The following is a 19,169-nucleotide window of genomic DNA, read 5'->3' as shown; positions in this document are numbered from 1 at the left end:
ACCCAAGTAAATATTAAGTATGAAGCTAAGAAGCAAACACCATGTCTGAACAGTTTTGGTAATTTCAAAATGTAAAAAGTAAATACATTTCTATGTTAGGTTCACATGAAAGTTGATCTTTACTTCAGTCCTTTGAGATCAGTTTGCAGATAGATGCACTAAGAAAAACAGATAATTAAAGTTAATTCAATTCATGGAAGACTGATCATGAAACTTTCAACAATGATACTTGCTATTTTTAGCTATCCTATTTCTAAATTTTAATTTTGGACAAGAGACCACTATTACACCTTTGGCAGAAGAGATGATACAGACATCCACTTGTAGGACTTCTCATAGTCCTACCACTATGAAAAACTTCCTGTTCTCAGAAAGTGCTTATAATAATGAAATACAGCTGTTAAAGAACTTCAAAGATTTTTCTCTACTGTAGCTCTTCCTTTTCTGTAGAGGTTTGTAACAGAAGTGTTAAGATTGATCCAAGGACCAGCCAGTCAGAGACCTGCAGCAAAGCTATAGCTCATTTCTTAATGGAAATCAGTTGTAAACTTACTGTCTTTTATAAAGAAATGATACATTTAACAATCATAAATCCTACCTTAAAATAGCCCATCCAAAAGTTTTCATACTACAGAATGTGAATAACTGCCTTCTTTTTCTGCTTTCATCATTCTACTTATGGAACTACATACAACCCTGACAGGTGTTACTTTCTAAACTCTGGAAAAAGGAGTTGAGCATAGGTAATTTCAAGAGTAATCAGTAACAGCACTACAAAACAGGCACCCAGTCCATAACACTGAAAAAGATGGAAAGGAGTCTTGCCCTCCAAATTCAGCAGTGATAACACATACAAGAATGAAACCATCTAAAACACAAACACAAAATTTTAACAATAGGCAGCATAAGATGTAATAAATAAAACATCTGTCCCAATTCAGACACAACAAGTGTTCTACACTAAGTTGCTTTATGACTGCCGTCAAGTGACAGCAGATTTCTAACGATGTACACGTTGACAGTGCCTGACACCTCTTCTGAAAGAGACAATGTGGAGTAAGGACAGCAGAGTGGGGCAAGGTGGAGTATAACTATTGCTGAAGACGATTAATAGTCACCTCAGTTGTAAATGGGGTAAACTGTGGCTTGCCACCGGTCATTTTATCAGAGCTCAAAATATATCTCGTCATGGGAAAAATTCATCTGAGTCTCTTGAGAGGAACCAGTGAGGCTGAACATGAAATAATGTCAAGTAGGCAGGAGAAAAAACTCTATCAGTGAAGTGACCCTAGCTTATGCATGGTTTTCTACTTACCTTCTTTTAACAAATGGATATGACACAGTTTTACAAAAGCTCTATATACAAGTACCAGTATTACCCCTTCATTATCACCACACAAGCAGACTTTTCTCACTCTGATTTGCATTTGTGTTTTCCTTAAAAAAAAAAAAAAAAAAAAAAAAGTATTTATCTCCACTGGTGTACCTTTTATTTTCCCCTTTCTTTACTGTGCCACGTACAGCAGGGTCAAAAGCCTATGGCACACATGCGAGAAAGGTAACTAAGGCAGATTTTGATTGTCATACAGTACAGATTTACATATATGTCAGAAATGAAGCAGCTGCCAAATCACAACTCCTACTCTCTGAAATTGTATGCAAGACCTACTATTGTGCTCCAGTCAAAATTTCTGAGAGGCTCATGGTAATCACAAAGCTGGAACTCAGCAGGAGACATGAGATATAGCAAGACAGTGCTTGTCAGTAAGGAAGTATTTGTGAGAGCAGAAGTATTTCTTTCTCCCTTCCCTTCTGGAACTCCAAACTCAGCTAGAGATGGGAAATGTATCAGCATGTGAATGCTCTGATATGGGAAAGGAAACACAGTTCACTAGATCATTCTTGACAGATTGCTGACCTCCAGTGCGGAGGACTAGAGGACAAGCCTTTTGGAGGAAGTAAGTAGAGCATTGATTTTTCTAAATAAGACAAAGATTTTATTTTGCTTTCTGTGCTGAACTGAAACACTGAAACAAGCCTCAAGTTACTCTCTCCTACAGAACACATTGAACAAAACACTCTTCTAACTAAAAAATACTGCAGTAGATTTCAGAGCTCTGCATACAGATGGATATATGCAGTATAACATGCATACCAGATCTGTTAAGTGATGTGAATAATAGTTGGCCAATCTAACATACTACTTCTGCATAAACTGCATGCAACTGGAGTAGAACAACAAATGTGTCTATATCATGGTCTCTAAAGTAAATTTAAATGTTGAGAGTCTGCTATCATTCAGTTCATCACAAGGAACATGTTTTTGGCCTGCCAACAATACAATTCTCCTCCTCCGCCAGTGAGCATAGTTTCACCAGGAGTTAACCAGCAACACTGTAGTATAAAGTTCCAGTTTTTACCAGATTTCTCTCTGTTCTAAGAGGTAGTCATAGATTGGGCATCATATGTTCAATACTAATAATTCCAGCTATCTGGTTCACCTTTTAAGCTATGATAGTAAAATGACAGCTTTCAAGATTTGTTCCTCAAGTTCGCCCTCTGCAATTTTCTTCAGGAAAAAAATCCTTTAGATGTCATAATAAAAGAAATCAAAGATGTCAAAGATGCTTTTAGAGCCAAGCCTCATTCAAGAAAACGGGCTGGCATTCCTTACCTTACTGGTAAGTACAGGCTAACGCTATATTAATTACTACAGTAGTCTATAGCATTTTGCTATAGTGTTACACAATTGAGCCATGTTATTTTGATCACCAGACAAAAAAAAACCCAACTGCACCTATACAAACTTACTTTCTTACAAATCTCTGAGTGCAGAGGTTTTTTCCAATGATTTCCAGGCGCCCTCTTTCTCACGGAGGTACTGCAACAGGCAGTTCAGCCAAACAGTGCAGGTAAGGCTGGACAACCAGAAAGGGGAAAGGGCTGGGGTGCTGGGAGAGCTGGCTCTTTTGAAGGAGCTTTTACAATGAGCTAGGAGATGGAGCAGCATGGGACGGAGTCTTATGAAAGGTTCAAGGGACCCAGGCAGTAATGGGGAGCTGTTTAAGGGAGAGAGCTGTACCAGGGGGAGTTGTATGAGGAGGTGACTAGGTAGTGGGTCAAGTTCGCAGATGTTATTACCACCTCCTAACTTCTTGTATCTCAGCACACTTTATTCTCAGGACTGCAAGTGCAGAACACTGCCACCTCTAACCACCTAGGAATGTCTTACAGAAATACACTCAGGAATGCACACACTTACAGAATATACTACACTAAAGACACCCACAAAAATATCCAGCTTCCAGAAGTGAGCCTAAACAAGAGAAAAACGTTAAGCAGAATGACCAAAATACAAGGAAAAACGAATCTGTGTAAACGTATGCATAAACTGAAAGAATCAAGATGAAAGCTATGTACCTGATGGGAAGAATAAATAATTATGGAAAAATACAAGTTGTTGGTATATTGGGATAGTAGCATACAAGCAATGCAGAAAAAAGAAATGAGTTCTGCTTTTTCATACAGGAGAAGCAAATTAGCAATCATTAATAACACCCAAATAACTCTGAAGCGTAACATGCATATTATTATTGACACACATAAGATGACACTACAACAAAGCTTTTAGAAGGATTCATAGAATAATATAAACATGCCCACTGCCCCCCCCGCCAAGCTTAATTAACATTACCAAACCACGAAAATGAAATGGAAAGAAGTTCTGTTCACAAACAGAAATATCAGATAATAATTCATTAAAAAATTAGCTGATGAGTTTTTCTGGAGCATCCAATATTAACTATTTCTAAAAATGGGCCTTAGCTTTGATTTGGCATAGAGCCTCTCCTGTTCATTTCTTTTCATGAATCCTTTCATGCAATGTATGCCAAATGATGTGATCACCAGCAGTTATATACAGTCAGACTATAGAAGAAATTTTGGGATTTCAGAATAATTTACTTCAGGAAAAAAACTGAGTTTGCATAAATGCTTCAGTTCAGAATAGGATTTAATTTTCTAATCCATAGCAGTATAATATTTATATATATTTAGATTGGGTATTAGGAAAAATTTCGTCATGGAAAGAGTGGTCAAGCATTGGAACAGGCTGCCCAGAGAGGTGGTGGAGTCACCATCCCTGGAAGTGTTCAAAAAACAGGTAGACGTGGTGCTTTGGGACATGGTTTAGTGGGCATGGTGGTGTTGGGTTGATGGTTGGACTGATGATCTTAGAGATCCTTTCCAACCTTCATGACTCCTAGTTTTTACTTTCATTAAAAAATAATCCAGCCACCAAGCCAGGAAAACCTCAGATTGCTGCTCTACCCTTAATAGGTTTAGTGGTGGACTTGGTAGTGTTAGGTTAATGGTTGGACTGATCTTAAAGGTCTTTTCCAACCTAAACGATTCTATGATTCTATGATTTCATATTAAATACTGTATGCAGTATCATCTTCTAAAATATACGTCATTGAAATATTTCTATCATGAGAAGGCCAAGTGTAGCAAAGTATTTTTAAGGCATGAGGCCCTAGCGTCAAGATAAGGCTTGCATTTTAGAAGTTTTCCACTCCCTCCTCCGCTGTGAAACAAACATCTTCCCCAGTTTTGGAAAGCAAGAGCAAAATAATGGAGGTGGTTTTGATGCAACGTACAGCTGACAGATGTCCTGTGAATGGTTTCTAAGGAAAATATAACCCAACTACAACGTCAGAAAGAAAATTTTACACTATCTAAACATCATTCTTTATTGGTAAAAGAAAAAGAAGCCACGAGGACAGATCTCACTCTGGGGACGCTTTTAAACTTTACAAACATAGCAGGTAGGTCAAATTAAGAGGACAAAAGATATGACAACATTATGAAAGGAAACCGTTACTAACAACATCTACCCCAGAACTTTTGTTAGGACAGATGATTCATTCCCTAGATAACAAATCCAACACTTTCTATGAGCAACATACAAAATTATCTTCATCCGTTTCTGCCATTATGACCATTTTTGAGACTGCTATTTTTCTCAGAGTGCTTAACTATCCTGCAGTGGCAAGAATTTTAGAACCCCAAGTGGTGAGTTTACCTCCTGACACTGCAGAGAGTTTTTGCTACTACAACACAGTGCTTCTCAATATTTCAATCACAGCTATAAGCACTCTGGAACATCGATGCAGACAACTTCTTATAATCTTTACTGACTGCTTTGATGACATTACGATACAGCATGGGAAGAGATTCCCAACTGCATTCTCCTCTCAAATCATCCATACAGCAAGGAGACTGGTTTCCTCCTAGGTAAAAATGGTTTTAATATTCTTTTTTAAATAAAAAATAAAGCAAGAAATACCCAACTTTGTGGGGTTTTGTTCCCTTCTTTTTTTTTTTTTAAACTAAAAACCAGAAAATTAAGGCATACAGAGAACAGAAGCTGTTGAAAAAACAAAGCAATGAATTTGAGTTTATTTAAAAAAAAAAACTCCACACCTGAACAACAAGCTGATGCGCTTATTATCATCACAGCAAGTGAACAGAAAGCTAAATGTCAAGCATTACTACAGATATAGGTCAGCAATTTCTATTGTTAATGCCATTCAGCAGGTACCCATGGCAGGAGGTAAAGTCACCTAATCACAATTTTAGTTGCTTAAAACAAGACAAACTGTTTCACTCCTTTGCTACTTTACCACTGAATAAAACTGCTGCTCAGTAGAATTCGTTTTAACCAAAGGAAAAAAAAAGAAAAGAAAAAAATCACTTACCTTTGTGATGAGAATTCTATATTTATCCAGCATTGTCTGGTTGTCATGGCATCCTGCCAGCAACTGCCAAACCTCTGCTCTTAGGGCTTCTGGAACACCGCTTTTCACCAGGGCAGATAATCCGTTTGGTCTCACAACAAGATTATTGTGCCTGAGAAACAGACAATCATTTGCCTATTATATTTCAACTACAGGAGCTGAAATCAAGATAAAAAAATACAAAAAGTTTTTCTACTTTCCAATATTATTCTGAAAAGTAGAGTCAGCAACTAGCAAGATAAAGTTTTCTTCCACTGGTTATACTAATTAGTATTTGTCAGATGGAAAGTAAAAATTCTGCAAGGATTTACAGTAAGAACCATGGCGAAATGTAGTGATATCCAAATTCTCTAGATTTGGAGAAATTAAGAAAAATTAGAACAATAAACAATTGCAGAAACAGAACTAAACTGGCTAATGAAGAACAATTTGAATTGAAAACTATGCCATGTGTGCAGGCAATTCAATTTAAATATTTATTCAACATATACATTTAGCTTAGGTTAAGAAAAGGAAATTACAAATAACCTAAGCTGTATAGAGAAACAAATATTGGAAAACAAATAAAAGCCAGTTTTAAGAGTACTAACATGAAGACTGACGTTCCAGTTTTACACTTAATGCCAAGAGTATGTTTCAAGTCCCACAAAGCAGTAACACTTGCACATACCTTGGTAAAATCCCATCATTCCAAATAAATCTGTCTATTAGTGTGAGCTGGTGTTTTACTATCTGTTTGTACACACAGCAAGAAATTTAGGAAGGCAATTGCAGGATGACTTTTTTTTATTTTTCAACACTGCATAATTAATACTACAAAAGTTGGCATACAGAACTATAAAAAGGCTGTATTCAGACAGGTTGAGTACTAAAGATGTGTTTTTCAAAATTAATCCAGTCACTGAGCCCATACATTTAGGATAAAATCACTGCACATGCACAATATTGCAGAGCTTTCAGTCACAGATGTTTAAAACATCCTTTTTGAGATAGTAGCATTTACTGATCTAGATTAAACCTCACTTTGACTTACTATGGCAATTTTCATAGCAATGCAGCAGGAAGACTGCTTGAATTGACTATTCTTTCTAATGTGGGAAGTGCTTTGCTCTCTTATTATTCAGACCATTGTTATGTTTTTCAGCTCTACTGGTAGGAGAATAGTGAGAGTGGCAGTTTAGCCAAATGCTGGCAAGCTGTGATTAAATTAAGTAACCTGCAATTTGACCCTTGATTTTAAGTATATGTTTAGAGTACTCCTTCTTTGGAACAGGTCATTAAGATGTGAAAAGTTTACCATTACTGTTTAAATTTAAAAGGTGCTCTAAATAAATTTCTTTTTCGTATACTCAGAGGATATCCCCGTTTTTCCAAGCGACTTGAGAATTAAAGAAAGAGAGTGTGATTATATAATGCCCTTGTTCTTTTAAACACAATAATTATTTAAATTTTAAATCTGTAGTGCGACAAAAGTAATTTCAAACTTTATCATTCAGTTAGCCAAATTAAAACCCAAGTAAAACCCCAAATTAAAACCCTTTTCTCTTTTTCAGTACATTTTGCAGCAAGTCACGTTAGACTAATGATCTTGTGGTGGGAAAAAGCTAGAAAGAAAAAACAATATCCACAGAAATATTAAAAGCACTAGATACTCTAAGCAGCTACAGAATTATGAAATGTACATTCAGGAATAAATAAATAAAATACACTGGAAACTTAAAGCTCAAGTTGTGTGTAAATGAAGCATTCATAGCACGCTTCAAATCAGATTAGTTTGGTTATTAACATGGATTGGGTCATATGTATTATATCCTTACTACTAAACATTCACAACTGAGAATTAAGCATCCTACAGTACACCAGATTTTGCTGGATTTGTCATATATTTAGGTAGTTTTACGGTAGAGGTAATACTTTAGCAACATTACTCCATGCAATAAAGCATAACTGTAACTTTAATAGACAACTTCTCAGTTTCTGAATGTCTGTTTGGGAAACAGCTTGATCATTAGTAATCCTTGCTCTGTATTCTACAATAATGAACAAATACCCATTTTTCCCTCCTTTGTGTAGAGGCGCAGGTACCTTACATTCCTAGACACTTTCTGACACCTGCTTGGCCAGACTATAACAGAAACAAGCATAAAATAAAAGCTTGTCTTATTCTAGTCTTATCCTCTAGCATGTGGGAAAAAAATGGGCCATTCATGGACACTGACATGTTTAATTTGTTACAAAGTGCTGTAATTCTCCTGTACAAAATTCAGACATAATTTTAAAACATCAAAGAGCAAGGATAGAGGATAGCAATGCATAGACTATGCTCCAACTTGACAAATATTTCTGATTAAAGACTGCTATTGACCATTACTACTTTTTTTTAAAAAAAACATCAGAAATAGTTAAGTACTCAGCTAAACTAGCTCAGCTTGCAAGAACAACTTTAATGCTGAGGATGCAGTCAATAGTAAAATAAATTAAAAGATATTCCATTACTTTCCAACTGTTGTATCTTTTTGGTAAATTACCTTATTCTTATTCGTGTTTATGTGTTTGAAAGACTCTTGGAGCAGTGTTTCTGCTGAGTCAGTCCATTAGGTTACAGTGACATTTTAATGAAATGACAAGAAACAATTAAAATGCAAGAAATTTTTCATCTAAGAGACAAATCAGCACACCAGTTCTCCAAGTGGAAATGTTAATTTTTATTTATTTACTTTTTTTACAAGTGCACAGATATTCCACTAGCATATGCTGCAGTTTTCAACACACTGGAAAATTTTATTTCAATCTATTTTTAGTTTTCAAATTGTTAGCATTTTTCATCTGTTACTCTTTCCAATTTTTGTTCATAAAATGTAACATAACACTTGTCAAGAATTCAAGTATTTTATACACTTGAATTTATCTCAAAAGGTAATATTGCTCGAGACACTCCTAAAGAAAATGTTTGCTACTGCTAGTCTTCACACTGGCTGCGATCTCCCATTTCTCATCCCATTTTTAACTCTTTTTAACTCATTTTAACTAAGGTGTTTTAACTACTAAATGAGTCTCTGAGTTAAGTGTATAAGGTTATGTTAGGACTTCAAAATAATTTATTCCAAAAGTCTTAAATGTTTTGTCTCATTGAACAGTGTACTTGAGTAACTTGAAGAAATATTTGGTTATGTGAAACTCTGGAGAATGAGCTGTGGGTAGTTCTTTACTTCAGCATACTTATCCACAGGAGTCCAGATATTTGTCAAGGGCAAAAGTTAAAATTAAAAGAATCAACTGATAGATGAATTAAAAAAATTAAAAAGTAGCATCTTCCAATGCAAATTGAAACAAACCTGCCACACAGTTCTTTATGCACTCAGGATGGCTTTCCTCATTGGCCTTGGGGTGCTAGATATAAAATTGCAAACAATTTATAATCTCTCTTTTGGGATGTCCTTTAGAACAGGCTTTGGAAAGTTCTAAACAGCCCCAGAGCAGATCTGTTTACAGCCTTTTCAGGTGAGGAAAACACAGTTGTCTACAGGGATCAACTGACATCCACACTTTTCCTCAGTATTTTCTTAATCATTCAGAGGGTCCATAGCCGGAATATTTGTACAATCATTCCATTAAATACTTGTGCATTCCCAAAAAGATCTTTCATTAAGGCCAGAAACTTGGCTGACAAAATAGCTAAAAACAAGCAGGAGGGAAGGGTTCCAGGGGGAAAGGTTCCATTAAGCTCAGTAAAAACTTGTGATGTCTCATTTAATAACCTTTGTATGAGATCTCCATTAAAGATGAAGTCAGCAGCAAGAGGCTGTGTTTCTCCAAAGCTACAAAGTGGCCAAGTAAAGGGGGGAATTGTCCAAATAAATCCTTAAAATGTTTTTCAGCTCTCTTTTTGGAGTTAGGAAAAGGAAACTTTGCCAGTTCCAGATTAAGGGCCTCTGATTATTTTTGTCTCAGGCAGCAGGAGCTACTACTTACAAAGAGAAAACCAAGTAAGTCGTTCTGGCATTTGCTAATAGTGTTAAGGTTTCTCAGAGGTAGCAAATACACAGACATTTTCCTCTTTTGTCAAAGTATACGCTGCTACTGAAGCACTTAATTAAACCACAGAAATAACGCTGTTGAGAACATACTTTAGGCTTACAAATATTCTTCATCTTACTCTCCAACAGAAACAGTTTCAGTGAGGATCACAGTCTTTCTAGAATCCCTTTTCAAGCGCTTACATGTAGCACAAAAAAAAGAAGTGCCTCTAAACAAATCAATCAATTAAATGTACGTCAGCTAGCACAGATGACTTCAGACAGGACAGACTGGAGCTGCTCTGTCTTTTCTATCCTAGCACTGAGAGGCAATGAGTTTCACAAGAGCTTAACATCCAGCCCCAAGGAACACAGGTGGCCAGAAAGTTCTGCATTTGAAGACTCACACCTGCAGTATGAGCATATACAGACATATTCTCAAACACTGAACAAAACAAGACTTTTGCAGATACTGTGAGAGAGATTGGTCAAATAACTGCAAGTTAAAGTAAGAGGATTTACCAGTCCCTTTTAAACTAGGTTTAAAAAAGAGACTTCAATGTGGTTTGTATTTTAGTTTTTAAAATGTGTAAGCTGAAGAATTTCAAATCTCTTGCTCAAGAGCACATAGGTTCACAAAACAAAGAAAAGGTTAGTATTTAAAATCTAAATTTAAGAAATGAAGCATTACCATCTGCCCAGTAATTCTCCCCAGGAATACAAAATCTTCTCAGGACAATCCTTTGACACGTCACCAGTGCCACTGGAGAGTTCATTATCACTCTCTGAAAAGAAAAAGAAAAAAAAAAAAAAAGACAACAAAACAAGAAAACAAAAGCATGCACAGATTTACCAAAGAGAACAGACATTAAAGATGATGCATACATACAGGTCTCAGACAAATTCTTCTCATCTATCAGTTTTAAAACCACAAAAAGACAGAAAATATTAGTGGAACCACAAAGAATGTTTAGCAGACTTAACAAAACCAGTGTATTAATAAAGTTACCATAAAGTTTCTCTTAAGTTAAGAAAACAAGACTAGGGAATAATTCATAGCACTGTTACAGGAAAAAGGGCTGGGATCTAGAAAAGCATTATGTGAGAAAAGATTCAAGGCTGTCAACCATCCATTTAATGAAATTTCACAATGCAGTATTATCTAAAAGTCACATCCACTCCAGACTTCATATAAAGAGAACTCTCTTTTAAAGCATAGGACATGACACTACTTCATTACACTGCATCCCTTACGCACCTTTCTGCTCTCGTGGTACTCTGATCTCAAGAAGCCTACTCAGAGCCACAAAATAATTTTTTTACTGAAACAAGTTCATGGAAGAGCAGCAAAAACAACACCGTGATATTAAAGCTCATATTGCATGGAACAGAAAAGAATGCCTCAAATGGAAAAGAAACCTCATAAGCATTAAGAATAAAACACTTATGGAGGGATATATGTCATTACATGACTAATATACAAAACTAGTAGGGATAATGTGAGCCTGGGATAGTGTGCTCAAATAGACATTGAATTCAAGTAACAATGCAATTTCCAAGTGTCTTATGGGTCTACGCAGCTGTCCACAGTAGGTTGAATAGTCTAAGTCTATAGAGCAGCTCCTCATGTGAACATGGTTTTGCAGTTATTTGGACTTTTTCCAGTTTTATCTGAAATCTTTATTTATCTAAATACTTTATCTATCTAATTTATATCTAATAGTTATCTAAAATACTGCTAAAAATTAAACAAGTACAATTTCAACAACATCAAACATTGACAGGGCTCCAATTCTCAGCACCTTTACTATGAAACACAACCTAAAAAGAGACTGCAACAGCCGCATTACCCTCAGAGGCCTCTGAAGCTATACACAGTTTAGATGTTACAGGGTCTCCAAGGCTGCTCTTTCCTATGAACTGAGCTGTCTCAAGACGCTAAAACAAAACAAAAAAGGAGGACCAAAGCTACATCTGCTCCCAAAAATCCCTTAGATACTCTCTTCAACACAGTTCAGTCACATCTGGTTGCTGACCTAGTATCTTTAATTCCTCAGGTACATTAAACTTCACATCTGACTTTATGTAGACAACAGTAGTAGTTCAGGTAGAGGAGGATCTTCAGTACTTGTACAATTATCCTCTTAAGTCTTCATCCTTATCATTCTCACTTCAATTACATATTTCTAATTTATAGTCTCAGCAATTGTCAAATACAAGTCATTAATAAAAATATCAACGCTTGAATTTGACAACGAACCATGAGGACAAAGACAGCATGTACTGTTATCTCAAGGACAATTAACAGCAAAAATGCTGTCCTGAGAGAAGACAGAAGCATATCAGAAATCTCTTTGTATTTCATATTGAACATTAGATTAGTGAAACCCGTTAGCTTGGAACCTGTTTGTACAGCTTTACAGGCCCCAAAATACAAGACCAACCTGCATTTAAATAATGTAAAGACAAAAACAAAAAAAACCCCAAACCAAACAAAAAACACCCACACTCATCATAAACCTACAGGAAACTTGATTTTAAGGTTTCCCAATCTTTTGCATACATTCACTAGATCTAAAGATGGAAATATGAAGATCTAAAAACCCCAAATTTATAATTTTCACTAAAATTTGCTATCACTATGAAAGGACTTCCAGTAACCAAAGGAACCCATTTAGTTCCAGTGGAAGAAATGTATTTGAAGACTCAATTTTCCTTTAAAATTACCAAAAATATTGTAAAGGCAAATCTCCCCACTTACCACCCAGGCCTAGTCATAACTAAAAAAAGTTAAGTTAAAGCAATTAAATGTATTACATTTTTTAAATTCTCTCCTCTCCTGATTTGCCTAACCGTATCAAAGAGATTAATTTTAAGTGCAGCCCTTCTACTTCCCATGGAAAGAAGGAAAAAAAAACTGACAGAGATTTGAAAAGATTGAGTATATTGGCCATTCAGAGATGCAAGGTACACATTAATGGTACCGATACATATTAATAATTTCAGAAAACCTATCTCACATCAGAAAATTATCATAAACCACAATTTCAGAAAGGTTTCACACATTCAAGGCAAAGGAAGACAATTTGGCGCAAAATTCTGAAAGGAGAGATTTTAATTACTTTGGAGAGACTGAAGAGCTACAGTGCATCTCTACAAGAGCTACTGGTGAAAATATACACAAACAAATCTTGCAGTCTGAAACAAAAACTGATAAAGATGAATAAAACAAATCCCCAACCAGACCAAAACGTTTAAAAATGAAGCTACACTGAATACTTTCAGGAACAAAGCACACTAGTTGTTATCTGATCCAAACCTGAGCTTACCAAGGAATAATAACATGAGATAAAATAGAAACAAACCCATTCTTTTCTCACTACGCTGGTATGCTATGCAAAATTCTTCGAAGTTCTTAAGGAGATCAGTGTTACATAGCATATGTATTCCAGCAAGATATATCACAAAGCTACAGTGCTTCAGTCCTGAAAATTCTTTCATCTGGAAGGCTTAACAGTATTTGGAATGTATTATTCAGTTATATGTCAGAAAATCACAGGCCTTAATTAGAAATGCCATATGCTCCCTTTCAAAAGACGCTAACGTCAAGCTTCAAAATAGAACAGGGCAAAGGAGAGAGAATAAACAGCTTTAAAAATTGCTATTTTGTTTCCACTCTAACGACTATTAACATATTCTAACCTGTGTAAGCACTTAGGTATAAGTTAAGGGGGGGGTATATTTAACTGTAGATGTTCTTATCTAAGGTGTACTTTTATACTTCCCCCCGCCCCTACATTCCATAGCATTTGTAAGCCAGCAGCATTAGCCAGAGGATGATTTTATCCCACCTGATTCTGCAGGGAAAGCCACAGATCCCTTCCTCTAAATGTACCATGCATTTCTCCCTTCCTCCTTTATTTGCTCTGACCTCTCACAGCCTCTCAACTGGACTAAAACTTATGCCTCATCAGAATGGGAGGAGGATGGGAGACATCTCAAGGGAGCAAACCTGAGGGCCTGGGCTGTAGATGTGTGTACACACAAATAGCCTTGAAGAATACTTACAGATAACAGTAAGCCTCTCAGGTTTTTTATTTGTTTGTTTTGAATTGCAGTGCAATTCCCACAATCCACAAAAAACTCACTTTGTGGATGCCTCATGAACCAATTCCCTGAATTCAGACTCTCTGAATTTAATCAGCCTTTTGAATTAGCCTTTAAAAAGCAAGCCTGAAGGATCATACTTCCACAGCAAGCATTGTTCTGCATGGCTTCAGCATAGAATCATAGAATACTTTGGGCTGGAAGAGACCCCTGGAGATCATCTAGTCCAACCCCCTACTCCAAGCAGCCCTAGTTAGATCAGGTCACTCAAGGACCTGAGTGGGAGGGTAAAGTCTTGAACACCTTCCAGAATCTCTCTCCACAACCTGTTCCATCGCTTGACCATGCTCATGGTTTAAAAACAAACCAACCAACCCACCAAAAAACATCCTTTTATCGAACCAGAATTTCCCAGGTTCCAATTTGCATCTGGTGTCTGTTGCCTCTCAGCCTCTTATTGTGCACCTCTGAGAAGAGCCTGGCTCCATCTTCTCCAAGTCCTCTGATGTAGTAGGTGTAGACAGCAGTAAGATTCTCCTCTGCACATTTTCTTCTCCAGCCTGAACCAAACCCAGTTCCCTTAACCCCTCATAATACACCATGTGCTCCCACCATCTGACCACCTTGGTGGCCTCCACTGCACTTGCTCCAGTGTGTCAGTGTCTGTCTTGTACTGGGGAGCCCAAAACTGGACCCAGTACTCCAAACGCAGTCTCATAGGTGCTGAAGAGAGGGGATGGGTCACTTCCCTGGACCTGCTGGCTAGACTCCTGCTAACACAGCCCAGGGTGCGCTTGGCCTTCTTTCCTGCAACGGTACACTGCTGACTTGTTTTCAACTTTTTGCCTGCTGGCACCTTCTGGTACTTTTCTGCAAAAGTCGCTTTGTATCTAGTTAGTGTCCAGCCTGTCTTGTCACACAGGGTTATTCTATCGTGGATACAGGACTTTGCACTTGCCTTTTTTGAACTTCATGAGGTTCCTGCCAGTGCATTTCTCCAGCTTGTCCAGGTCCCTCTGAGTAGGAGCCCTGCCCTCCAGCATTATCAACCACTCCCCCCAATTTGCTGTTGACCACAAACCTGCTGAGGGTGCACTCAGTCATCATGCAGGTGATTAATAAACACATTTAACAGCACTGATCCCAATACTGATCCCTAAAAGACAGCACTACTTGCTGGCTGTCAGCAGGACTTTGCACCATTGATTGATTCTTTCATCCCAGCAGTCCAGCCAACCTTCCAACCACATAATTTTCCACTTATCCAGTCCCTATCTCATTGATTTAATGACAAGGACCCTATGGGACATGGTGTTGGAGTCCCTGCTAAAATAAAGGTATACAGCATCCACTGCCCACCCCTTGTCCACAGAACTGGTCACCTTTTCACAGAAAGCAATGAGGTTGGTCACAATGATTTGCCCTTCATAAATCTATGTGGCTGTTTGACCTTGTTTGTCCTTCACATATTTAGAAACTACTTTCGGAAGTATTTGCTCCATAACCAGTCCCATGGACTGAGGTTAGGCTGACCTGGATCTTCCTTCTGGCCCAATGACATTTGCTTTTCTTCTTTTGGACATTTTCCATTTGCATGAGATAAATATGGAAGCCTGTACAGATACCACTTGGGTTGGGGGAGGATCTCTGGACAACAGATTTTGTATATAGTGTGTTTTGTTAGTATACCTATAGACAAACAGAAATGTGTAAAAAATGATCTCCTGCAAAAATCTGTAGGGACATTCAAGAACAAACTAAATCTAAGTGAAAAGAAGATTGGCAGCCTATTGGGTATCTATAGTTTTGTGCCTACTCCATTTAGAAACAATCATTACATATATTATTCATTATATGAGCAGACTATTCAGAATAGGGCACAGAGTTGTATTTTAAGTGGCCCAGGACTAACATTTATTATGTAACAATACTCTAATGACTAGGCTCAATTATAACTTCTCCCCCCTTTAAAAAACAGACTCCAACTTGCAGAAGCATGACCATTGATATGAAAGATCTCTTAGCACTTTAGCAGCACCTTTAGCAAAATAAACTATGGCTCATTATTCTTGGTAACCAATAATTTGGAAAATGCTTCCCAAAGTGGCCCATCTTCCACATAGCAGAGGCACCTCTTTGGCTTTAGTCTGATCCAGAATAGCCCAAAAGGCTGTTTTTAGTGGAAAACAAATAAAACTTTCAGAATTACAACAATTACCGTTGCTATGAAATGGCAATAAGGTTACTTTGGGTTGCCAGGGCATGCGTTTGGGTTTTTTGTTTGGTTGGTTTAAATAACAAAGTATTTGTAACTGACAAAGTGCCATAGAAGACCATCCTATGCAGTAAAATGGCTGTACACATTTGGAGCACTGTAAAAGCATGAGATGCTTTGACTATCTCCCAAGATAGCAACAGAGTGATTAAGATGAGTGATATGAGACAGCTCCAGTAGGTTATCCAAGTTCTTACTTTTTAACTTGACTAAAGAGAACACAGGTCTTGATCATATAGTCCCCTGCAGCTATTTGTCTAACCTAACTCTACAAACCTCCAGTTACCTCCCTGAGCAGTTCATTCCAAGGACTTCATTACTCTTACTCTATGGACTATATCTCTCAGTTCGAACTTAATTCTTTCAATTTATGCCAATTACCTTCTTCTTCTGAACAATTCTAGCTTCCAAAAAAAAAAAACCAAACCCAAAACCCCCAAACCAACTTTGTCTTTATTCTTTCTCCTCTAAAAAAACTCTGCTTCTTTCCTCAAAGGACACATTCTCCAGACTCCACTCATTTCTGATTTTTTTCCTCCAGCTGGTCTATATTTTTTCTTGATGAGAGGTGTTCAAACAAAATACTGAAGCATCAAGCGTTCAAAACAGAAGAATTACGCACACAGTAACTCTTTATTATAAGCAAATACCCCACAGAAAAAACCCATGCGCACACAGACACAAAATCTTGGCCTCTTCTTCCCCCTCATTTATTTTGATAGTGCAAGGCTTTTGAGCCCACAAATACAGAACATGGAGCACCCTTAGAAGATAACACTAATATTCACAGCAGAACTGACAAGTTGTGCAAAGACTGTAACAAAATACTGTGAGCAACCAACTCTAGAAAAAAGTCAAATAGCACCGATGTTCCTCTCTCTGATCAGGTACTTAACAGACTCTTTTGAACAAAAGTATTCAGCTATGTTTACTGGTATTTCCATTTTTGGCTCGAGGAAATAGATTCCAGTTAAGAACTCTTACCCATGTCAACAAAAAATTAGGTATTAAATATGCTTGCATGTTTTTAATCTTCCTGTTTTTACAGTGAAAGAGGGTTTTTTTTTGAATGGGCCTTTTTTGCATCTTACTTTAAAACTTTTCCTTTAAACAATACTCACCTCATCCACATTTAATACCAATTATATAGCTACAGAGCTACTTTTCCAAGAGATTAAATTCTCCTTAAAGAAATCTACTAGATCACCTGAAATATGACAATACCTTAGAAGTCAAACTCATTGGTCAGTTAACAAAATGGCAAATAAGACTGAAAACTATACTGCTGTTTCAGAGAGTTCAAGCATAAAAGTACATAAGTGAAGTACATCCTAAAATGAGTAGAAATGCATTAATATATCAGATAAAAATGAACAGGTGGGATTTGAGCACTGATGTGAAGAAGAAAAAAGGATTTTTAATGACTTTTAATTGAGAAGCTGTTACAAGTGAAATAAAGAGTGGGTGGAACTGAAAAATAATGGAGTTGGAGCAGCCTGAAGGAGAAGGAAATTAGGTCATGAAGATAGGTGGGAATAGAATTGGAATACTTCAAAAATGAGAAGTTTGATTTTTATGTAGGAGAAGAACAAAAATGAAGGGGGGAGCTGAAGTTGGCAGCATATTATCAGGGCAACAAGATATAGACGTTACTGACATGGAATCATTCCATACATACTAGATAAAAGAGGATCGTGAGAAAGGCCACGAAAAAAAAGCAGGTTTCCATTTATAAGGTAACAGGAAATTATAGAGCATGAACCATAGTTTTGCCAGGAAAGGCAAGAGTGAAACAAAGTTTAAGTCATGAAATTCATTCTAGTATTAAATAAGGTAGATTTTCAGAAACGGCCAACTTTTCAGTGCATTACAAAATATTTTGATGAAGACAAAAAGATTTTAAAATGTCTTCCAAATGATATATTTATGAAATTACAATCGTCAGTATATTTTCTAATTTAGAGGGAAGAGCAATAATCAGCAGCAGGAAACAAAGAATATGAACAAAGAAAACTTGCACTAAATTCTGCTCACAAGAACCTTCTGTTTATATGTAAGTTACATAATTAACTTGAAGAAAAAATAATTTGGCAGCTGCTAAAGTACATATAAAGAGAGCAAAAACAAAAAAACAAAGATACCTGAATTCTTCACTAAAAGCAAACCAGTAATAGTAAAAACCAGTATTTTTATTCTTATTCCTTTTTATAAGATACACACTTAAAATCATTCAAGGAAAAGCTAATGCTGACAAATCTCAAAATTTTGATTACCTTGCAAACAGTTTGCAAATTTAATGGTTCTCTATGTGACCGAAAATTGGGATCCAAAAAAACCCTACATTTGATAAACACTGAAAGAAGGTGGAACAGCATGGGATGAGATGATGTCTGTCTTCCACTCACTGCATACAGTAATGGTTTTCACACGTTAGAAAGAAGTCTGTGCAAAATCTCTCAAAGGACCTACTTCTACTTGGAAACAATTCTGTTGGTTGTGTGAAATGGCTAGCCAAACTGACTTTTTCTTTCTAATACAACAAAAATGTCTGTTTAAAAACGTATCTTAGTTCTGTGTCATATAGTTTCTACACAGGCCCTGTATTACTGTCATATTAAACAAGAATAGTTAAAAAAAAAAATCACAAAAATAAACCTTAACTGTGCATCCAAATTTGAGTGTAGAAACATGTGCAAAGAAATGATTCTACCCTTGTGTAGTGAACACAGAAGTGGGCCACCATGACATATCTAAATTGGATGTACAAATGCCTAAAGCTGAATAAAAGATGGAGAAAAACTATCGCTTCATTTCGGTAGTTTTGCTCCTACACAGATGACAAAGCCAACTAAAAGCTGCACAGTGGAGGTATTCTTGTAAATATAAACATCTTCCACATGTACTGTGCTGTCTGAAAACTGACATCTTCAAGAACATGCAAGAAAATCAAATTTGAGATGCTGTCACAATTCT

The 19,169-nt window shown here is 36.7% G+C and overlaps 1 protein-coding gene across 15 annotated transcripts in view; it reads right to left on the bottom strand.

Moving 5' to 3' along the window:
- RABGAP1L (RAB GTPase activating protein 1 like) overlaps positions 1 to 19,169 on the bottom strand; it is a 281,517-nt gene that overhangs the window by 191,812 nt on the left and 70,536 nt on the right. For all 15 annotated transcript variants that reach the window (XM_075710779.1, XM_075710789.1, XM_075710776.1 and 12 more), the window contains 2 exons: positions 10,506 to 10,599; positions 5,760 to 5,910 (listed from right to left, as the gene is read on the bottom strand). In XM_075710779.1, the coding sequence (XP_075566894.1) occupies positions 5,760 to 5,910; positions 10,506 to 10,599 (245 nt within the window). The remainder of the gene's footprint in view (positions 1 to 5,759; positions 5,911 to 10,505; positions 10,600 to 19,169) is intronic.

The sequence above is a fragment of the Pelecanus crispus genome, chromosome 5, assembly GCF_030463565.1.
Source record: "Pelecanus crispus isolate bPelCri1 chromosome 5, bPelCri1.pri, whole genome shotgun sequence".
Lineage (NCBI taxonomy): Eukaryota > Metazoa > Chordata > Aves > Pelecaniformes > Pelecanidae > Pelecanus > Pelecanus crispus.
The sequence above is the reverse complement of the archived record's forward strand: the minus strand, read 5'-3'. Positions and strand labels throughout refer to the sequence as shown.